Genomic DNA, 24,056 nt, shown 5'->3' with positions numbered 1-24,056 from the left:
AATCACAGCTTTTTGTCAGATGTCTTAAGTGAATAAATAAAGATGAGACTGGTGACAGTGTGGGTGTTATACTGGACTAGATTTAGTTATATAAGTCTAGCTATATATGTCCAACTGTCTACTGCCGGTCCAGAGACAGGAGGTCAAATGCCAGTAAGTCATCAGTTCTTAATGGTCCTGAATCTCCCAGTTGGGTTGCCACCTTACAGAAATAAACAATCACTCCAACCACAATGGTCTTCTACAATAAGCTTTGCCCATGCACTGACCTCTTCTAGAAAATCATTCACAATGTCCAATGGCCTTTTGATCATTATAATTCGATGTGTATCAGACATTTATGGAAACATAATCGCGTCCCGTATTGAACCAACATTTAATTACCAAATAATGGACAATTCCATATTTTACGGGATGGATGGCAACCCTATCTCCCAGGCAGGAAGCACTGAGTAATAGAGGGACCTGAAGACCTTTACCTGAATTGCTGAGCTTATCTTGTGACCAGTAGCATTTCTGCCCATCCTTCTACATCACTCTACACTGCCCCCTGGTGGAGTCCAGAGTTCACATTTCTTGGCTCTCCAAAATGCAAATGAATAACATTAGAGAAGCTAGCTGTCATCCAAACTTCAATGTTAATGTCTATTTAAATATCGAGTCGTACTGACCCCTGCTTTACATATCAAATAGACACAAGCAGCACTGAGAAATTAGCCTCTAGAGGCCATTAGCCTCTATTTAGTTTCTATTATTTGTTAGCTACAGTGGGATATAGCTTCCATTAGCCTCGTAGCTCAGTGCTAATTAGTATGGTATACTTTACTAATATTTGTAAGCTACATTAGCCTCGTAGCTCCAGAGTAAAACTAAAGAAGCCCTGAACTGCTTCTTTAACTATGGCTTTAAACCCACAGCAGCTCTGAATGGCAGTTCTGTTTGAATCAATACCGGTGCATTACTCCCCTGTTCTCCAGTTCTCCACCGTTCCTCCCTCTGTGGGTTCCTTTAAAGCTGTTAGAGTCGGGGGCCCACCAGCAGAGCCGGGCTGGAGCACAAGGTGGAGAAGAGGAGAGGGAGGAGGAGGAAAGGCGATTCCTCGGCCCAAACAGAGTCTGCTTTGATCCTCACACAGATTCACTCTCATCTGGTTTCAATACACCCTCCACACACACACACTCACACACACACACACACACACACACACACACACACACTCACCATCTCCTGAGGTGTGTTTTTGTTAGTGATGTAGTAGAAAGTGAGTGCAGCTCCAGATGTTTGGAGGATCTCTGCTGAAAGCTCATATCTCCTGAAGGACAGAGAAGCCTGAGGGTCTAAAAGTGCAGCAGCTCCAGAACACCTGAAACCAATCAGGCCCTGCAGCTCCTCCCCAACAACCAGCAACCAAGACTGGGACTCCAAGAAATGGAGGAAATGATGGAAATTAACTTACATTCCTATAAACTTTAAACATGTGTATACAGCAATTTGCATAAATTATATATTTACATACATTACAATATTTATATAACATATCTAAATGCATATATATTTTAGTACAAACTTAAATTGTAGTAAACTACTGGAGTTAAGAGGGATAGGAGCAGTCAGGTGCTGCTGATCAAATGCCCCTGATTACCTGATCATCAGCGAGAGTGAGCACCTCTATAAAAGCAGACGTTTGGACAGTTTGCTGGTCAGGAGCAAGACTCTACAGACTCTACAGGCTCTACAGGCCTCATCTTTCTAAGAACAAGTTAGCACAGCAGACTGAATTTGCAGAGCTGCATCTGATCAAACCACAAGACCTCTGGAACAACGTCTTTTGGACTGACGAGACCAAAGTGGAGATGTTTGGCTGTACTGCACTGCACTTTCGGTGAAAACCCAGCCCAAACCCCTCATACCACCTCAGCTGGTGGAGGTTGGTGATCTGGGCTTGTTTTGCAGCTACAGGACCTGAGCATGCAGACACTGAGTCGACCATGAACTCTTCTGTACGAGTCAAATATCCAGACCATCCATCGAACAGCTAAAGCTTGGCCTGAATTGTGCCATGCAACAGGACGATGACCCCAAGCCCAGCAGCAGAACGGCTGAAAAAGGAAAAAATCATGGTGGTGTGATGACCCGGTCACAGTCCAGACCTCAACTGAAACCTTTTAGAGAGCTGTGTATAAACAAATGCCCACAGGCTGTAAAGAAGAGTGGGCCAGAATTCCTCCAGAACGATGTGAGAGACTCAGAGTCTTACAGAAACCCATTACTACAGGTCACTGCTGCTAAAGGTGGCTCTACAAGCTACTGATTCATGGGGTGTACTTAGTTCTTCACGCTTTGCTTCTGCATTTTGGCTTCGTTTCTGTGAAATTAACGAGACGGTGGAATCTGTTGTGTGGTGTTCGTTTTAGCGAATTTTAAGACCTAAAATCCAGATGTTTTATGTCCTGATCCAGAAAACCCTAGAATTCAAACAGGGTGTAAAGACGGACTGATGGACTGAAGGACTGGAGGACTGATGGACTGAAAGACTGATGGACTGAAGGACTGAAGGACTGATGGATTTACAGTATCTCTGTGCCTCTGAGGAGCTGCATGACCACACTGACCACACAACAGATTCTCAGTGGGATGGAGAGCTGTGTGTGGGTGAGGTCAGCAGAACTGTTCCAAAAATACCAAGAGCACCCCAAACTCCCTTCCGCAGAACTTCACCCTGAACGTCCTGCTTACTCTCCTTCTGACGTTCCTCCATCACTTGATCCTCCAACGCAGAGTTAAGGATGATATCGTACTCAGTGCCTTGTCAGGTAAGCCCTGCTCCCCACCTTCTTCCCAGAGCTCCTCTGTGTGTTATCTCCACCGCCGCTTCCCACCAGATAAACACGTGGTCTTTCTGGCTCTGTTCCACCTGGTGTAAACACTCCTGGAGCCGCTCCAGTTCTGAAGAATCCTGATTTAGGCCCGGCTGAGTTAACCCTTACAGCTCCTCGTTCCACTGCGCAATGTAAATGTAATTACACCCTTATCTAATTACCTAGAAAAAAACTGTGCTGGTCGATTCAGGGTCGTTGCTAAGCTGTTCTAATTGGTTGCTATGGTGTTGCTAAGCAGTTGCTATATATTGCTTGCTAGTTGATATGGTGCTGCAGGAGGTTGCTAAGGTATGTGATTGCTTTGTTATCCCAGGTTGTTGCTATTGAAATGGTAGCTAGGGTATTGATTGCAGGTTGTTATGGTGCTGCAGTTGCTAGCTTAGGTGTTATGTGGTTGGTGGTTAAGTTGTTGCAAATGGTTGCTATAGGGTCCTAAGTGGTTGCTATGCTGTTCCAAGAGGTTGCAAAGGTATCGCTTTTGGTGCTGCATGTGGTTGCTGTGTTTTTCCAAGTGGATGCTATTAGGGTTGCTAGGGGATCTTGCAGCACAAAGGTGACATGTTTTATGGAGCCAATCAGTGGATCTCTAAGCTATTAAGCCACTCCCACTGAACGGTCCTGTGGAACCAAGTATGGTTAGCGAACCATGCAGAGGAAACCGGGCTCAGCATGATTTGTAAGTGTTTAGTGCTAATTCATGTCCGTGTGGAAAAGCCATACCGGGAGGAACACCCCACAAGACCTGCCTGATGTTCTGGTGGAGATGTTCTGACCCAGTCATGTAACCCAGCACCACCCACCTCCACCTCTCACTCCTGACTTCTCTACGTTTCTAATATGATTAAGAACCCACATTACAGGTACACATTCATATAATTACAGGTAACAAATATGGTTCTAGATAGTACTGAAAGTGTTCTGCGACTCTTAACAATGGTGAAATCCTTTTGGTTCACTAGAAGTACTCACTAAGGTTCTTTGCTGTCGGTCATGGTTCTATACTGTAGAACATGAACAACTTAAACATATCCTGTCCTGCACTCTTAACAATAGTGGAACCCTTCTGGTGCTTTATAGAACCATTTTAAACATGTTCTTTCACCCATTTAAAAGAATAAATGTATATGTATATGTATCTATATGTATTCCCCTTGGTTTTCTGAGGGTTCTGTATAGAACCAATTGAAAACATTTGAATGCTTACACATGTCTTCGCCTGCACTCTGAGCACTGATTGTTCCATTCTTCTGTTCAACCATTCTTTAAGGTTCTGTAAGGTTCTATATAATCTACATAATACGCTACCATTCAAGCAAAACCCCTCATGAAACCTTCTTTCATTTGCGGGTTAAATGGTTCTTCATATACAAGGAAAACCTTACATAGACGGTTCTACACAGAACCATTATTATTATTATTATTATTATTATTATTATTATTGAGTTAAAGAGTCTTTGTTCAGTTCTAGAGTGTATGAAGAACCCTTTAACCAAGCAAAGAACCAGGCCTTTAAGCATCCAGATGGTTCTCTAAATGGTTACAGTAAATAGAAACATTGCTTTTGTTCAAGAACCCATGAGAAACGTTCTTTTCAGGAATGTGTGGTTAGGCGTTTTTTTGCGAGGTTGCTGCACCAGTAACCAGTGGCCTTGTTACGCCAGTGTGTGTGAGTGAGTGTGTGAGTGTGTGTGTGTGTGTGTGTGTGTGATCATGGTGGTGTGATGACCCGGTCACAGTCCAGACCTCAACTGAAACCTTTTAGAGAGCTGTGTATAAACAAATGCCCACAGGCTGTAAAGAAGAGTGGGCCAGAATTCCTCCAGAACGATGTGAGAGACTCAGAGTCTTACAGAAACCCATTACTACAGGTCACTGCTGCTAAAGGTGGCTCTACAAGCTACTGATTCATGGGGTGTACTTAGTTCTTCACGCTTTGGCTTCGTTTCTGTGAAATTAACGAGACGGTGGAATCTGTTGTGTGGTGTTCGTTTTAGCGAATTTTAAGACCTAAAATCCAGATGTTTTATGTCCTGATCCAGAAAACCCTAGAATTCAAACAGGGTGTAAAGACGGACTGATGGACTGAAGGACTGGAGGACTGATGGACTGAAAGACTGATGGACTGAAGGACTGGAGGACTGATGGACTGAAAGACTGATGGACTGAAGGACTGGAGGACTGATGGACTGAAGGACTGATGGATTTACAGTATCTCTGTGCCTCTGAGGAGCTGCATGACCACACTGACCACACAACAGATTCTCAGTGGGATGGAGAGCTGTGTGTGGGTGAGGTCAGCAGAACTGTTCCAAAAATACCAAGAGCACCCCAAACTCCCTTCCGCAGAACTTCACCCTGAACGTCCTGCTTACTCTCCTTCTGACGTTCCTCCATCACTTGATCCTCCAACGCAGAGTTAAGGATGATATCGTACTCAGTGCCTTGTCAGGTAAGCCCTGCTCCCCACCTTCTTCCCAGAGCTCCTCTGTGTGTTATCTCCACCGCCGCTTCCCACCAGATAAACACGTGGTCTTTCTGGCTCTGTTCCACCTGGTGTAAACACTCCTGGAGCCGCTCCAGTTCTGAAGAATCCTGATTTAGGCCCGGCTGAGTTAACCCTTACAGCTCCTCGTTCCACTGCGCAATGTAAATGTAATTACACCCTTATCTAATTACCTAGAAAAAAACTGTGCTGGTCGATTCAGGGTCGTTGCTAAGCTGTTCTAATTGGTTGCTATGGTGTTGCTAAGCAGTTGCTATATATTGCTTGCTAGTTGATATGGTGCTGCAGGAGGTTGCTAAGGTATGTGATTGCTTTGTTATCCCAGGTTGTTGCTATTGAAATGGTAGCTAGGGTATTGATTGCAGGTTGTTATGGTGCTGCAGTTGCTAGCTTAGGTGTTATGTGGTTGGTGGTTAAGTTGTTGCAAATGGTTGCTATAGGGTCCTAAGTGGTTGCTATGCTGTTCCAAGAGGTTGCAAAGGTATCGCTTTTGGTGCTGCATGTGGTTGCTGTGTTTTTCCAAGTGGATGCTATTAGGGTTGCTAGGGGATCTTGCAGCACAAAGGTGACATGTTTTATGGAGCCAATCAGTGGATCTCTAAGCTATTAAGCCACTCCCACTGAACGGTCCTGTGGAACCAAGTATGGTTAGCGAACCATGCAGAGGAAACCGGGCTCAGCATGATTTGTAAGTGTTTAGTGCTAATTCATGTCCGTGTGGAAAAGCCATACCAGGAGGAACACCCCACAAGACCTGCCTGATGTTCTGGTGGAGATGTTCTGACCCAGTCATGTAACCCAGCACCACCCACCTCCACCTCTCACTCCTGACTTCTCTACGTTTCTAATATGATTAAGAACCCACATTACAGGTACACATTCATATAATTACAGGTAACAAATATGGTTCTAGATAGTACTGAAAGTGTTCTGCGACTCTTAACAATGGTGAAATCCTTTTGGTTCACTAGAAGTACTCACTAAGGTTCTTTGCTGTCGGTCATGGTTCTATACTGTAGAACATGAACAACTTAAACATATCCTGTCCTGCACTCTTAACAATAGTGGAACCCTTCTGGTGCTTTATAGAACCATTTTAAACATGTTCTTTCACCCATTTAAAAGAATAAATGTATATGTATATGTATCTATATGTATTCCCCTTGGTTTTCTGAGGGTTCTGTATAGAACCAATTGAAAACATTTGAATGCTTACACATGTCTTCGCCTGCACTCTGAGCACTGATTGTTCCATTCTTCTGTTCAACCATTCTTTAAGGTTCTGTAAGGTTCTATATAATCTACATAATATGCTACCATTCAAGCAAAACCCCTCATGAAACCTTCTTTCATTTGCGGGTTAAATGGTTCTTCATATACAAGGAAAACCTTACATAGACGGTTCTACACAGAACCATTATTATTATTATTATTATTATTATTATTATTATTATTATTATTATTGAGTTAAAGAGTCTTTGTTCAGTTCTAGAGTGTATGAAGAACCCTTTAACCAAGCAAAGAACCAGGCCTTTAAGCATCCAGATGGTTCTCTAAATGGTTACAGTAAATAGAAACATTGCTTTTGTTCAAGAACCCATGAGAAACGTTCTTTTCAGGAATGTGTGGTTAGGCGTTTTTTTGCGAGGTTGCTGCACCAGTAACCAGTGGCCTTGTTACGCCAGTGTGTGTGAGTGAGTGTGTGAGTGTGTGTGTGTGTGTGTGAAGCTGAAGTGACTCCCTGGCAGAAATATGAAAGCAACTGAAAGCAGACTCAGCCTTTGGTCAACAGAGACAGAGGAGAGACAGGGTGAAGGCCAGGACACGCTGATAACACCCCCATACACAGAATCAGAACACTGTGGAGTGGACCATCTGTCCAGTGCATGCTGGGAGAAATGCCACAGCTATTTCTGAACGGGTTTGGGGGGGACGAGTCTGATATAGAGTGTAGAGTCTGAGTTTGTATCCCTTCTGAACTAGAGCTCAGTCATCTTCGGGGGGGGGGGGGGGGTGACCAACAGTTTGAAAACCACTGATCTACAACCTCACTGCGTCCTGCTAGCGAACCGGCTTCTGACCTCCTGGGCCACTTTAGCATGGGCCCAGCAGGATTAATAAGCTTATGTAATTAAACTAGGTGGTTTCTAGAGGGGTTTCCGTGGCGCCCCAGATGGTTGTTAAATGTTGCTAAATGGTTGCTATGGTATCCGAAACAAAACTAAACCAGGCCAGAATGTAATGCTGATGGGTGTTGGTGGTGTTAGGTGGTGATAAGGTGATTGCTTGGTGATTGAGTTTCTAGGTGGTTTCTTTGGTATCTCAGATGGTTGCTATGGTATCCTAAACTGAGCTAAACGCTGAAGGCTAAGCCCTTCGCCCATCACCTGAGAAGCTATCTAAAAGACCACCATCTGATCTTCTCATGCCCCTCAGAGGGAGCTATAGGCCAGCAGCCGTCCCAGAAGAGATGTCCACCTGCATGCAGAGTCAAGCGTGCAGGGTAGCAGTTTACAGTGTCATGCAGGAGAACACTGCAGCTCCTCGGAGCACAACAGACCAGGTGTATCTACCAAAACTGCAGGAGAACCAGAACTTGCAGAACTCCTAAAACTCAACTCAGAGACTGAAACACCTTCTCCTTATTCCACACAGAGTCCAACAGTCCATCAGCCAACAGGTGTGTTGCACTGGCAGAAAACCTTTTATCCATGTTTTTTATCTAGAACCCTTTAAAGACGCTTCAATGTAGCAGCGCAAATGGTTCCACTTGTCAAGGAACCTTTTTCTAAAACCATCAGAAACCAATTTGAACTTCTGAAGCCGTGTGAGACACTTATAGAACCGTCTTTGCTTACAGTGACATTTAAAGCATTTACTGAAGAACCCTTTGAGAACCTCTGCTATTTATGAGCGTATACAAGGAAAACATCTCATAGCTGGTTCCTTAAAAAAATAGTTTCAGTAAAAGAACCCTTTATCAGCACTACACTCTTACAAACTCTTACAAACAGTGCTACAAATGGATCTTTGAGAACCCCTAAAGAACCATGTTTGTAAAGAACTGTGCCATTTCTGAACCTTTACATCCTTTAGAGGTTCTTTCCACTCTTATACAAACATGGTTCTTTAAGGCGTTACTCCACCACAGTACCTGTAGCACCTTAAATTTCAGGTCTGTACAGAGAACCTTTGTTGATTAGAGTGCAGAAGACGCTAAACCCGCTGTACTGGTTCTGAACCGGAGAGCGTGCTCCAGCGTCCCCGTGCCCCCCAGGATGTCCTGGACGTTCTCCGCAGTGTGTTCTGGTCTGCGCTGTGGGCTGTGGTCAGCACCGAAGGCTGGTGTGCATTAGGCCATCCTGCTGCCCAGAAGCAGAACCGTCTCGTACCTCGGTGACCCTCGCTAAAGAAAACATGGTGCAGGAACAGGAACTGCATGTTTGGAGAGCGCCGCAGGGCTCAGGGTTCGATCTGCTCCCATTCAGGGGCTCTTCTCATTTCCTGACAAACAAAAAGAGCCTCCAGGATCACAGCCAGGAACCCGGGGGTCAGAAGTCACCCTCCGGCAGCTCGAGAGAAGACAGGTGGTCTTGAAAAGGAGGTCAAGGTCTGTTTGGCTCCGCCCACCCGCGCCCAGGAGGGAGGATTTCAAACAGAAACCAGCTACCAAAACAATCACACCGCATCACCCCGTCCTGACCGGCGCAGTCCGACAGGCCTCGCTTGTTTTGATGTGTTTGTGGCTTGAGGGAGTTTCTGAACAAGCCCAGCTCCAATACGGGTTAAAGGGAAACTCCAGCAACTTCTCAAAATTCCACCAGATCTCAGAGTGAGAGCTGAGCCCAGTCAGAGTCGGGGGTCCGGTGAGAAACTGACCCACTCTGATCTCTGTACAGTGGAGGTGAATGGAAGCAGGCGTCGGTCGCCATGACTACAACACAGATACAGCCCATAATTTATCTCCTATCCAAACCCAGCTACACGAGTCTCCTGAGTTTTATATGGAATGATGATGATGATGATGATGATGAAGGTAAAATAGTGAATAGAGAATCTAAACTAATGCAGTTCTCTTTAGGGACTACTTTCTGTAGCCGCACTACACCCTGCAGCATGTATCCCTCCACCATTTTAATGATCTGGTTCTAAAAGCAGGTTCTAGAGCCGAGCTCTCCTCAGAACTCTGGTAGAACCGTGTCTCAGGCATCAGGCAGCGTCTTCATCACCATTAGGTGAAGAACTTTCTGTGAGGAGCTTTTATTAGAGCTTCAGACGTCTGCTTCCCTTCACCTCCACTGTAGAACTCCAGCTCTGACTGGGGGAGCTTATCTAGAACCTCCAGTGTAGAACTCCAGCTCTGACTGGGGGAAGATTATCTAGAACCTCCACTGTAGAACTCCAGCTCTGACTGGGGGGAGATTATCTAGAACCTCCACTGTAGAACTCCAGCTCTGACTTGGGGACCCTTAAACCCCCACTCTGGCTCTGTTTATGCTTTAACTGGTTATTAATGCAGGTAATTAAAAAAGTAGAAGAAGAATAATAACCTGACACTGTTCCTGTGACTGTGCGGCGATTCCTCGAGAAGCTCTTCATTACAGCTGTAAAGGTGTTGGTGAGGAGGCCTGCAGGTGTTCAGTGCAGGTATTAGTCACTGAGCATTACAGGCCGCTTATCAGGCATTACGTAGAGCTGGCACTGCTTCACTGAACAGCTCTGTGGGAACAGCTGGTCTTTCCTGAGCTTGCAGGGAAAGAAAACACTCCTCCTGCAGATGACCAGGAGATGATGTGTTCTCGTCCAGTCTGAGCTGGGACGGGTGCGAGGGATCGGTTTCAGGGGCTTTTTTATGACTCATATCTGCAGAAGCCTGGACTGGAAGAAGCTCCAGACTGGCACAAACTGGAGATGACCAGCTGCTGCCCGTGTTTACTGGTAGTGGGAGGAGCTGCACTGCCTCGAGCTTCAGTCGATGCTTACAGTGAAGCCTGTGTGTCGACTACAGAGCTACTCTTATTGATCACTTCAGTAATCAAACAGATTTATTTTTAAATCAAAGTTGATTAGATTAGTAATTACTAAATATACAGAATATTTCTGAATATTTGAATAGAGCCTTACTATCAGCAACTGAGTAAGCTAATGATTAATTAATGATTAGCCAATTAACTTAATTAAAATCATCAGCAATCAATGACATTAGCAGTCGAGTAAAATGCTGCTCAGTCTGCTGCTTTATTGAGTTAATGGATTAGAGCAGCCACTATTAATTACATCACTTTCAGGTGCATTAGAAAGTAGACGTCCCATTATTTCTGATAATGAATTAAATAATCAGAGACGTCCATAATCTGATATTATTCTATATTCTAATTACATCAAATCCTGAACACAACTGAATAATTAGACCAAGCGCATAATAATACAACTGTAACTGTTAAAAAAACAAACGTTCCAGCTCAGGGACAGTTCAGCAAATGTTTAATTTCAGCAGAAGAATCTAAAGAAGGTTTAATCTTTATTAATTTTGTTTAATTAATATTTAATTGTTTTACTCATTTTTCATTGAAAACTAGCTCCAGTTTAAATAAAGGCTGAACACATGAATCCCTCCACCACCCCTCCATCTCTGAGCCAAAAAGAAACTCCAAACCATGTGCAATACTGCCCTCTAGAGGCTACAGCACTGAATAGCTACTAATTCAAGGTGTGTGTGTGTGTGTGTGTGTGTGTGTGTGTGTGTGTGTGTGAATAGACAGTGTAGATTAACTGAAGATGAACTGACCACAGACAATCTCACCAGTCTCACCCAGCTAGGTGTGGTGTTTCTAATAAAGTGGCCAGATGTGTGAGAGTGCTGAGGAGATAATTCATTAAGAAGTGAAGAAGGATTAAAGGAGTCAGAGTTTCAGCCGCTAGTTTAATACAGCTCAATGTTTTCCACAGATGCTGATTATGACGTTTACACCAAAAACAACGTCCACTCTGACCCTCCCACAGCCAATCAGAGCATTATTGAGTGTGTGACTAGAAAGACATTGAAGGTGGTGTAACGTTTAGAGGGGAGGTGGACAAACACAAACTGATGGGAATAGAGATCAGAGGGAATGCTGAGGAAGTTACTGTGCCCAAAATGAACATCATTAAACACATCGTTAAACACACTCTCTCAACGTAAACCATGAACCGGGGGCAGACACACCCCCAGCCTCTCACTCAGGTATCAAAACAGAGCTACACTAAACTGAAATGAAAGAGGAACTCCAGCAAACTCTCAAAATTCTCCACATAATCAGACGCATTCAGAGGGTGGGGGGGGTTGGTGTGAAACGCTCAGTTCTAGATAAGCTCCCCAGTCAGAGCTGTGGTTCTACACTGGAGGTTCTAGATAAGCTCCCCAGTCAGAGCTGGAGTTCTACAGTGGAGGTTCTAGATAAGCTCCTCCAGTCAGAGCTGTGGTTCTACAGTGGAGGTGAAGGGAAGCAGACGTCTGAAGGTCTACTAAAAGCTCCTCACAGAAAGTTCTTCACCTAATGGTGATGAAGACGCTGCCTGATGCCTGAGACACGGTTCTACCAGAGTTCTGAGAAGAGCTCGGCTCTAGAACCTGCTTTTAAAATCAGATCATTAAAATGGTGGAGGGATACATGCTGCAGGGTGTAGTGCAGCTACAGAAAGTAGTCCCTAAAGAGAACTGGATTAGTTCAGATTCTCTATTCACTATTTTACCTTCATCATCATCATCATCTTCATCATTCCATATAAAACTCAGAAGACTCGTGTAGCTGCACTGGTGGGATTGGACAGGAGATAATGATGGGCTGTATCTCTGAGATTAGAGTGGGTCCATTTCTCTACAGTGAAGCTCAGTTTCACACCAAACCCCCCCCCCCACCTCCCTCTCTGAATGAGCTCAGCTCACATACGGAGTTATGCAGAGAATTTTGAGAATTCAGGAGAGTCCCCTTTTGTGATTCTAGTCAGATACACACTGTACACAGCTGGGCAAATGATACTGATGTCTAACACTGAAAGCCCTTTAGATACAACACAAACACGTCCAAAAAAAGAGAAAAGAACAAGATCATTTAAAAACCTCAATGGAGACTCAACTGTGAATTAAATAACTCAAATCACGCCCCCCCCCCCAAACTCCCACTCCATCTGATCTACGGCAGACACTGTTTAGGTAGGACGAGCTTCACAGAATGTCCCATTCAGCTCTGAAGAGACTGTAGCTCCGCCTCCTCAGTGTATCTTACAATACCTACATCTGAACATGTAGCCAGCCCGTTTAACTCCCTCTTAGTGTAGGTATTGTGATTTACACTGAGGAGGCGGAGCTACAGTCTTATTCTGTAAAGCTTGTCCAACCTCCTACAGTAACTATGGAAGAACATCTTTGTGGGTGGAGCCTGGAGAGGCAAATTATGCAATGCACCAACCTGAATTAACGGACATTCTTCATGAAGTAAAATTAATACCAGTTAACTACGAGAAACGTGTGTGTGTGTATGTTGTCAGTGGTGTGTCTTAATATGCAGTCTTTACTAGCGCCAACTGTTGGTTTATGAATCACTGAGAAAATAACGAAAAAAACATGAAGCTACATTTGTGGGAGAACTACAACCCAGGTGGTGTTCAACAGGTACTACATCTGCAGCTTTACACTTCGAGGGCGAAGGGTGAGACGGGTCTCTGGGTGTGTAGAGGAGTAAAGAAATGCTCAAAAACTGCAATTAAAGACTGTTTGTTCTCAAACAATAACACTTTCACTCAGACAAAAGCAAAGAAAAGCAGAAAAAAGGAAATTCAGATGGAAAAGCAAGAGTCTCAAAGTGCTCAGAAGAAAGTTTAAGGATTGTTTTGAAAAATTTGACCAAATCTGTGTAACGTTAAGTGCGAATTAGATCCAGCGAGGCTGTTGATCCAGAGAAACATCGGCCTAAAAGTTCATGCACCAAGCTTTTCAGCCTTTTAGCAGTGTTTTGCATGCCTTTCCACCAAAGCTGTAGCGTTCAGGTCACTGAAATATGGCTTAGGGAAGACTACAAGTGTAGTGGTCAATCAAACAGCTATCATAACTGGACAGAACCTACAGGAAAAACCTTTGCAATACTTTTTAAGCTCAAAATGCCCAACTTGGCCCAAAACAGAGCGACCTACACAGGTGGGCAAGAACCTGCAGACACAATGCAAGAGTATATGATAAACGTGATTAGAAAGAACAATAAAAAGTAAGAAATTAGGTCCCATGGATATTTAAAGGGCCCATATCACGGAAAGTTTCTCTTTTTTTAAAGAGCAAATACGTAAACACTGAGAGTTGACCAAAAAATAAAATAAAAAAAAAATCCCCAGTCCACAAACAAAAACCCAACTGCAAAAATAACCCGTCTCACATTCACTGTTCTTGTGACGTCGCCAAGCCCAGCACATTCACCTACAGCAGTTTAGCCCCGCCCAGTCATGCATTTACGAGCGTTTCAGCCCTTACTGCTTTTCTGAATTAAGCACAATGCAGAGCAGCCAATCAGAGCTCATTTACAGATCAGTCTTATTAAAGGCACAGTCAGTTTAATTCTAAAGGATATGAGAGCTAGAAAACAAAGCGTGGACATGAAGTAGGGCTGTCTGTGGTTCGTAAATCCACGCAACTGAGGGAACAGGAAGCATGAAAACTGCTGGATACGGGCCCTTTAAACCATCAATCTGGTAACAAAGGCCTCAAGTGAAAAGAAGGTAAACTAAAGCCCTTCAAAGAGCGAGATTTAAACAGGGTGGTAAATGCGTCAGCCAACCGCTCGCCAGTTCTTAACAGGAGGTAATAATAAGAGCGCGTGTCCATAAAGGTCTGCTATGGCTGTTTGTGGATTTCTACCAGTTTAAGACTGAAAGGCATTGATGGAAATCACTGAAGTTTGACGGAAAAGAAGAAGATGAAGATCTACTATCCACTACTGCCCCAAAACACCCAGCCTCCAAAAGAAACCATTAAACACAAATAACAGACATACGCTCTGTTAACGGGAGTGAAACTAACAGATCTTTATATATATTTATATAAAAATAACTGACTCAAATCTGTGGAAGGAATGTTTGACAGTAATTCTGAAAGAAAAGGAATGGCAGGGAAAAGGAAAAGGTCAGAAGAGGGAAGTGTGCGGAAAACCTCAGTGATTTAGAAGAATGCCAATCAGCCAGGAGCCCAAGAGAGAGAAAGAGAAACAAAGCCCAGAGCGGTTAAACACGAGTGATTTGAGGTCTTTGGTGATGTTCAGAACCACAGCCTGGTCGTGCTTTACTTCGAGGTCATTGCCTTGATGGCCACGGCGCACTCTTCCCCCATTGCAGACAGAACAGAGATCTGGAAAAGAAGATCAGACAAAGTCAGAGCCTTAAAACTAAAGAATCGAATGAAGCACAGAAATACAACACGTCTACCTGAACAGGTGTGTGCCCCATGGAACCATCTACGGGGTGTTTAACTGTGTGATCTGACCTCACAGGTCTATGGTAGGAGTATTTAACTAACTGCTATGGAGGTCCAGTCATGTATGCGTTATGCTTGCGAACAGGGTTGGGTATGAGTTGGGATCCTCGGACATCAGTGCTACACCAGTTCTTGTAAAACAGCATGGGAGCCTTACACCCCCACCCACCCCTGACACACGAGATCACCACACAGACAGCTCCTCACCAGGATCTCCTCTCCAGCATCAAACTTGCTCTCAATCTCCTTCCCCAGATCGGAGTCAGGCAGCCTCAGGTCCTCTCGAATCTCCCCATTATCCTTCATCAGGGACAGGTACCCGTCTGTCACTCCAACCAGCTGTGGATGAAGACACATTACTGTAGTACATGCACACACTTTTACTATATTATTTTTGCACAGTTCTGAATGATAAGCGGCTTTATTACAATACTCAAAAGGATGATGATTTTAGGAGCTCGTAAGGGTGAAAAAAGAAAGAAAAGGGTGTGATCTGTGATCCACATCTTAAGATAGGAGTAGAGGAGCTCAGCTCTTCTCAGCCTGGATCAGCACCTCAGTTCGGCTGCTCCTCGCCTTCAGGTAAGGACTTCCTGTACTGACGGCCCATTTCCGCTACTCTTACTGAGTTGCTTACTGAGCCGTTTTTAAGATTCACTCAGAGCTCAGGTAAAAAAGCCCAAATCTGACATACGTAAACCAGACGTAAACCATCAAAATGGAGTCAGCAGTATCGGTCACTTCCTTCGGGTCGTGTTGATGTACGGTGGAGGTCGGATACAAATTCGGAAGCCATTTATCATGAGAGCAAGGTGGTGAGAGAGGGCACAGGTTTAATGATGGAGGTCTCTGTGGGTCATGGCAGCTCCTTTACTGGACAGGAATGTCTGATGTGGCTGTTCAGACCGAGTCCAACTGCTGTGCATCAGATACGTATCAGAGTTCAACACCACATTTGAAAGAGGCCCAAATCGGAACTGAAAGGGTCATTGTTAGCATTTAATCCATTGCTGGATCAGATCTCAAAACAGCTGATAAACTTCAGAAAACCAGGAGCACTCACCTGATAGTCCAGCCTCTTGATGTTGGGAACATCCATGTTGTGAGTGGAAGGACAGATATCTTCATTCTTCTTTCCGGTGAAGATGTCGATTCCAACCAAGTGCACCTGAGGTGGATTAAAACGCTCCGTTAGAACGTCTTCATGTTAACCTACATCCCAACAAACACCAGAACACTAACATCACTCATTAAAGCGTTCATCACTTAAACAAAGAACTCTCTCTGCACTAGGACTGCAGCTAATGATTCATTTAATAATCGATTAATTGATGAAACAGATTAAAAATACATTTCCATGTCTTTATTTAAAAATAGAACATTGAATAGCAGAGCAAATAAGTGCATACAATAATTCAATAATAGATTAAATTATTAAATTAAATCAAATTTATTCATAAATTAAAAATAAAATAAATTCAATAAAGAAAAATAAGTGCACTGCTGATGCAAACGCTGCACTGTATGGGAGTGAGGAGCGAGACAGGGTTGTGGGTTCGATTCCCGGGTTTGGCAAGCTGCCACCGTTGGGCCCTTGAGCAAGGCCCTTTACCCTCTCTGCTCCCCGGGCGCCCACCGCTCTGGGTGTGTGTACTCACTGCCCCTAGTGCACTAGTGTGTGTGTTCACTACCACAGATGGGTAAAATGCGGAGGACACAATTCGCTGTACAGTGACAAATACCTTTAATCATTAATTACCACCACTGTGTACGAGTTACATGTTTTTATAAAGCACATTTAAACACTGCTTAAGCAAATGATAGTAAAAGTAACTAACACACACACACACACACACACACACACACACACACAAGTTAACAAGTAGAAAACAGTGTGTGCAGTGCCGGTTTGCATAGTGTGAGCGCACCGTTTCCTCACTTCCAAACGGAACAAACTCTGGACGCTGCAGTGACCGTGCTCCACACTTGTGAGGATTTGAGCTGAACTTTCTTTTCCACATCGGTCACGTTTCATTTTTTGGATTGTTTTTACTTCTTGATGTTAAAATTATTTTTGAAGATTACGCCTCCGCTCCGGCTCGCTTCGTTCAGCTCACTCATTTCTTTTTTCCAGCGTAGAAGAGGCGCTGCCGGTGACGTAAGCAGATATAACAAGGCGAGAACTCAAATTGTGCAACACAACAAATCGAGAATGAGATTCGTTGCCAACACTTTTAATATTCGATTATTATCGGCCCGTTATTGCAGACCTACTCCACACTGATTTACTCTGTGATAAACAAATACCTTATTGATCCCAAAGGAAATTTAGCAGCCAATAGCAATTCCACAATCCAGAACAGTATCACAATAACAATAAATAGAATAAATGTAAAAGTATGCATTAAAACCTAACCAGAGATGAAAGGCACTGCAGTAATAAAGAATAAATAAATAATGTGCAAGAGGTTGTCTTTTGCTGTATGAACAGTGAGGACATCCGATTCAGCTGATTGGGATGGAGACCAATCCAGGCATATCTTTAACGGTCTTAAACGGTATCCAGTTCCAATCCTATGTTTTTTTTTTTCAGCCATTTTGCCCACGCCAACAAAACCATGCAGGACCAGGAACACAGAGAGTGGTCCACATCCACACCATGCAGATTCTCCACCAGTGTCCCACAAGGCTCAGTGTTTGGTCCACTTCTGTTCTCACTCTACACTCGTTCTCATGGAGCAGCAATATTCTGCAATAGCTTTAAACACTGCTACGCTAAGGACACTAGACTTACCCTTTCTTTCCCACCTTTTGATACTCAGGTTTCTACTTGTATCTCAGCATGTCTTGCTGACACCTCATCAGTGATGGCAGTTTAAAGCCCAGAGGGGGTGGAACAAACTTCCCGTGGGTGTCTGAACAGCCGAGTCAATCATCAATGGAGAAGCCTGTCTCTCAGAAACCCTTACATCAGCACCAATCCTGCAGTTATTCCAGCTTGTGATGCACTTTAAGGTCTTAAGGCCTCTTCACACGAGTCCGAAACTGACGGACTGAGATGCTGCGCAAATCTCTCAATCGGAGCCGGCTCCGTTTTCTGTGTTTTCAGGATGATAAAAATGAGGCTGACCAATCAGAGCTTTATTGTCATGGATGCAGACCAAACCACTGAGCATCAAGACGGAGTGTGCTGGCTTTTGAAGATTCCACTCATTTTTGGCCATGATGTGGATTTCATGATGAATGGACCATTAGAAATGCTCCAAAACGTCTCTGAATAAAATCTTTTACATTGACTTCCATTGAAAGTTAAGCAGGGGTTTTTAATTTCCTTTAAAATAGCTGTTTTGGAGAGGTTTTTGGCAGGACAGCGACAATATAGGTGTTGCTGTTCAACTGTGCAACCTCAGCATCTATACCGAGTCGTATTTGGCAGTATCTAAGCTCTGATGCATGTTTGGACTCTACTCACACCAGCAGCACTTCTGTAAGTCAGTCTGGACACAGTCTGGAGAGTCAGCTAAATGCCATAAATGTTTTTTTTTTTTTTTAAATGTATCATTGCTAAATGAGATGTTATTTAATCTGTTTGATCTGTAAACTAATCTATCTGACCTAACCGTGCTGGAGTAAAGCCCTACAGCTCAAGAAGAACACCTCCGTCCTCCTCTTTACCTTTGCATGTCCATGCTTGCCCGTCTTGGAGGTGGACATCTCCACTATTTTGCACGGCCTCCCCTTCAGCACGACGTGGCCGTTCTTGCGCAGGGCGCTGCACTGCATGGGGTAAGTCAGAGAAGCTCCAGCATCTCCACTGGTGAAGTCTACATCAGGATCTGCCATCGTGGGATGCTCTCACAGGGCTCTATGACCAAAGCACAAAGTAGTATCTAAACGTTACTGCTTTAAAATATACCATGTCCACTCCAGAACAGCTGCAATGATGCCACACATGTAAGTGTATTAACATCTGCTTATTCACACTTATTAGACTTTATAAAGAGTGCTTTTCAAATGAGGCATTCAGATAAAGCAGTGCTAATTTAAATTGCATTTAAAAGCATAGACAGCCTACTTAAATCTAAAAAGAAAGAAAGAAATACAATAAAAATGTTTTCACAATATTTACAATACATTATACGCAGTATTACATTCTGGTGCCAGTAGTGACAGACTGCTTTCCAAATTCTCAGTGGAATGGATTCAGTTTAAAATTCTTACCTCTATCTTTTACAGTTTTTCATGATTTAATGAAATAGTCCCAAAAAATTGCCCAAATCTTCTTAAGAGTTAAATAAATCAAAAAATAAAAACATGGGTGGCTTTAACTGCTTACAACTCAGAAATGCTCCTAAAACGGGCGATAAACGTTTTTAAAAATATATACATCCAGAAAGGCCATGAATTTTTCTCTAATTTTTTTGGGGGATCACAAGATAAGCTGATTTCTTGAAATAAATGTTCAAGACAATCACTGTTTTTCTCATGATTTCTTAAACTGAGGGAAAGATTTCTCTAAATTAGTTTTCTACACAGACCCATCAGAACTCTTAATTATTAAAAGTTGTTTTGTTCAAGATCAATGTACACTAATGTGTTTTTTAAACAAAAAATAAGCTGGTTCTCATAATTAAACAACTTTTATTAACTTGAGAGCACAAGAAAAATAAGTTGTGATCATGAGAAAACTACACGAGAAAACTCTGCCAGCTCATGAACTCGTGGCCTTCCTGCACTTCTGTAAACATTAAACCCCCGAACAATCAAATATTCCCCTACAGTTGAAAGCAGATCATCATTCGAACATTATTCGAGAACGGAGTCAGAAAGTGGAGAGAGTTTTAAGGAAATTAGTCTAAAAGGGGAGAGTTTTCTCTCGGACTGACTTGGGGCAGCTAGCTAAGCTAAAGCTAGCAGGCTAAAGCTAGCAGGCTAACGCTAGCCGCCGTGTCCCAGCCCCTGTAGGCTCCTCCAGTTAGCCCGCTAGCTTAGCTCACTAATTACAGCCGTTTATCAGCCTTTTTAGTTCGCAGAAGATTAAACACACAGATCACAGGCGACTTCTCCAAACGGCTATTCCTCTCTGAGCGGATAAGTTAAACAAATAAGAGCAGAAAGATGCTGAATAACACAAAGAAGGGGCAGATAAACAGCACCAGCTAGCGCAGCCCCGTAAACCGCCGGCTAGGCCCGGCTGGGATATATAGCTATAGCGAGCTGGTGGGACTGGTTTGGGAATGAAAATGTAAAATAAATATTTCATCTGTATCTTAAATAAGCATTATTTGACTTTATTAACCAGCTAAAGATGTTAGGGGTTGGAAGTTGAATTTTTTCGAACAGTTTATCCGGCTAAAGTTAGTTACATCTTTTAAACTTTCTCAGCACTTTCGACAGGAATTACAAGTGAACTGGATAACGCTTATATAATGGCTCTAAACGGCGAAACAAAGCCTTTTAATAACCATAAAACACAGTTTAAAAGCATGCATTTGGGTCGTTTCGAGCTCTTGTATAACTTTAGGTCCATAGCTTAGCCCAAAGCCGGAGCCGGAGCCGGAGCCGGAGCCGGAGCCGGAGCTGGAGCTAAAGGTACTCACTGAAACCTGTGCAGTGCAAAGCAACCCTCGCTCGCTTGTGCTTGAAGGCACTTCCATACTGAACCGTTTACACGTGTCCTCCAACTGAGACTCAGTAATACGGAGAACGCATGGTCCAAACTACACCAGAGGCCTCCTGAAAGCATGACTCCACACCCTGGCGCATTGTCTGGAGTCTGTAGGCGAGCCTGTCTTCTCCTAGAGTTCAGTAAAGCACCTCCAACCTTCTCCTGTACCTTACCACCAACCACACCACCCACAAATTTACTTTTACATACATGCATGCATGGAGACCAAAAGTGCAGAAGAAAACCTGGGCTATGCCAGTCCTTACCTTCTAACCAGAAAGGTGGTGCTGCTGCTGCTGCTGCTGCTGCTACTGCTACTGCTGCTGCTGCTGGGCGCACGCGCTGGGCTTGCACTGCACAGGAGGGGCAGCAGGAGAACTCCAGCTGCTCAGAACCTAAAGCCTCAGGCCACACCGACTACTGGAATGCACTGTGTCCGACTGCATATACGAAACGTCCTGTCTGGATCGCTTTAGGTATTTATTCTGCTGGAAGTGCTGTGTGTAAGGATGTGGGTTTTGTACTAGATCTGATATAAAGTGATACCAGAACCAACATCCTGATACTGATGCTGTTTTTCCCCTCAGTACCAGAGCAATAATATATATAAGCTGAATTTAACAGATAACAGCTTAAAAACCTTTAAATAATATGCAAACGTAATAAAAAGATATATAATTTATAAAAAAGAATATATATATATGTAGTGTATATAATAAATATATATAACAATATATATATGGTATATAATGATCTATAAGAACCTAAATTTGACATTTTCTGCACATTTTAGACACACTTTCTATTTTTTTAAGCTGAATTTAACAGATAGCTAAAAAAACGTTTTGAAAATATGCAAACGTGATTAAATATATATATATATAATATATAAAAAGAATATATATGTATTATATATTATAATATATATTATATATAAATATATATGTAGTATATATAATGCATATATATATATAACAATATACAGTATATATATATATATATATATATATATATATATATATATTGTTATATAATCATCTAACCTAAATATGACATTTGCAATCTAATGATTGCTAAGGTGTCCCAAGTGTTTGCTGTGCTATTCAAGGTGGTTGCTATGGCGTTCCAGGTGGTTGCTAAAATATTGCTATAGGATCCTTTTCGGTTGCCAGGATGTTGGTAGATGGTGCTAGATGGTTGGTAGGTCATCTGCTATGCCATGTGTTATGGTTGCTGTGGTGTATCAGGTGGGTTCCACTAGATCTGGGTACTGGGTAGAACCGTCACAGAAGAACACAGAACTTACTGTCATGTTTAAAATATGTCAGGCCATTAGATGACGGGCGAACTGTGGTCATGGAGGGATGCACATGGTCAGATGCTCAACAATACTCAAACAGTCTGCGGCATTCAAGAGATGATTGATTGGTACACTATATGGACAAAAGTATTGGGACACCTGCTCATTTATTGTTTCCTCTGAAATCAAGGGTCAAGTTTCTCCAGGATGTTGGATGATGATCACCACCTCACCTCACCTTACCCCCAACTCCCCAACTCATCCCAAAAGTACTGGATGGAGCTCCTCCACCATCATTCCAGAGAACACAGTTCCTCCACTGCTCCACAGCTCCTCAATGCTGGGGGGCTTTGTACCCCTCTAGCCCACGCCTGGCATTAGGCAGCATGGAGCCAATAGGGTCATGATGTTGATCTGCTCCAGAGAGTCCTATTCTATTGGCAGTACTTCTTCTCTACAGGATACATTCACTATAGAGATGTTCCTAATAAAGTGCTTGGTGAGTGTCAGGAAGGACAGTGGTGTTGAGAATTGACACAGGGTCAGTCGTAGGGAAGCGATTTTAGTCTTTATTTTCCATTGTGTTTATGATTACACTGCTTCATCTCTCACAGTAGAACAAACTTAACATTCTTCTAAACACACACACACACACACACACACACACACACACACACACACCTCACATTCAAACACACAGTCTGAAACACATCTTACACACAGAAATGGGCCTAAAAGCCTAAATAAGAAATACTGGTGACTGTAGTTCCTCCATTAAGCTTGCATAGATGTAAACAGTAATCTCAGCCCTCTGAGCAGAGGGAGCTCCGCAGGGCGGCATCTGTGAACCGCTCTGGTATTGAGGTTTTGCATTGTGTACATGAACTCAGGACACAAAGGAATACTCCACCCAAAAATTTCAGTTCTGATAATAATGCGGATTAAAGCTCTTGTCAGTGGAGTAGTCCAGTAAAGTGATAGTTTGGCAAAAGAAAAGCCTTATTTACCCAGATTTCCCCACGTCTACCCCAATGCAGTCAATCAGCCAAGACATGTCTGGTGTCTGACGTTTCACACTCTGTTATAGAAGACTTTGTGTTTTTTCTTGGTATTTTTACATTATTGGAAGTGATTAAAGTGCAGGACACATCAAACCAACCTTGAAGAACCAGCTCTAATTAAAACCAACTAATGATTGCTTTCCAATGGTTGTCCATAGCAGAGGGTGGCATCAGGCCGTGGTCGCTTCTGTCTGCACATTTTTGCCAGCAAAATAACATGAATTGATGTGATGAGCAATTTCACCTCTGCAACTTCCAGAGGGGTAATTTTCCCCCAATTTTGGATACCAATTTCTCAACCCACTCGTTAGCACTCTCCCCTATCACATGCACAACCAGCCACCACCCCCTTTTCCAACTGCCACCAATGCAACAGCACCGGAAAACCAACACACTCAGAGGAAAGTGCCGGGTACCCAGCTCTGCTACATCTGCAGTGATGTAGGGCGAGAGACAGAGCCATCTACCCATCCTTGAGAAAGCAAGGCCAGTTGTGCTGTATTGCTCTCTGGTGGCTGATGGCAGGCAGCATGGTCACAGTGACAGGCGCACTCGGAGCCCAGTGCAAAATGTTTAGTTCAACTGTGGTTCAACTCCCTAATTCATCCCAAAAGTACTGGATGGAGCTCCTCCACCATCATTCCAGAGAACACAGTTCCTCCACTGCTCCACAGCTCCTCAATGCTGGGGGGCTTTATACCCCTCTAGCCCACGCCTGGGATTAGGCAGCATGGAGCCAATAGGGTCATGATGTTGATCTGCTCCAGAGAGTCCTATTCTATTGGCAGTACTTCTTCTCTACAGGGACTAGACAAGCTGAATGCATTCGTGAGAGAGCAATCCAACAAAAAATATTGTGCTGTTCTTAAGCTGGCTAGGGCGCCCCCTAGTGGTTGGAAATTCAGTTCTGGGTGTGTAACTCTACCTCAGTTAGAGATAAGTAAATAATGTTTCCCTCTATTGCACAGCGGTGGGCCAAAACAACGTGAATGCTGACATTCCACTATTCACTATTAGCGACGTCTGCAGCAGAAAAGCCTCTGATTGGCTGCTTTCTAGCTTGTCTGGTCCTAATTAAGCCCCGCCTCCGCACAATTTATTACTACAGCAGCAATGAAAAAGTCATTACAGATTACTGAACACATCCGC

General features: G+C 43.4%; 1 protein-coding gene across 1 annotated transcript; it reads right to left on the bottom strand.

Annotated features, from left to right (window-relative positions):
• Nucleotides 1-11,291: 11,291 nt before the first annotated feature.
• eif5a2 (eukaryotic translation initiation factor 5A2) lies at nucleotides 11,292-20,910 on the bottom strand. The gene is made up of 5 exons (XM_072691234.1): nucleotides 20,813-20,910; nucleotides 18,554-18,743; nucleotides 15,942-16,046; nucleotides 15,086-15,217; nucleotides 11,292-14,752 (listed from the first exon to the last, which is right to left on the bottom strand). The coding sequence occupies exons 2-5, from the start codon at nucleotides 18,719-18,721 to the stop codon at nucleotides 14,687-14,689; spliced, it is 471 nt and encodes a 156-aa protein (XP_072547335.1). The 5' UTR covers nucleotides 18,722-18,743; nucleotides 20,813-20,910; the 3' UTR covers nucleotides 11,292-14,686.
• Between the last annotated feature and the right edge of the window lie 3,146 nt (nucleotides 20,911-24,056).

This window comes from Salminus brasiliensis, chromosome 11 (assembly GCF_030463535.1).
Source record: "Salminus brasiliensis chromosome 11, fSalBra1.hap2, whole genome shotgun sequence".
NCBI lineage: Eukaryota > Metazoa > Chordata > Actinopteri > Characiformes > Bryconidae > Salminus > Salminus brasiliensis.
The sequence above is the reverse complement of the archived record's forward strand: the minus strand, read 5'-3'. Positions and strand labels throughout refer to the sequence as shown.

What these genes read in the sequence shown, in the direction of transcription:
- eif5a2 (XM_072691234.1), bottom strand. Translation starts at nt 18,721, where the DNA reads ATGGCAGATCCTGATGTAGACTTCACCAGTGGAGATGCTGGAGCTTCT. An exon ending in TCAAGAGGCTGGACTATCAG is followed by an intron (nt 15,218 to 15,941) that starts GTGAGTGCTCCT and finishes CTTCATCCACAG; the next exon opens with CTGGTTGGAGTGACAGACGG. An exon ending in ATGCTGGAGAGGAGATCCTG is followed by an intron (nt 14,753 to 15,085) that starts GTGAGGAGCTGT and finishes CTTCTTTTCCAG; the next exon opens with ATCTCTGTTCTGTCTGCAAT.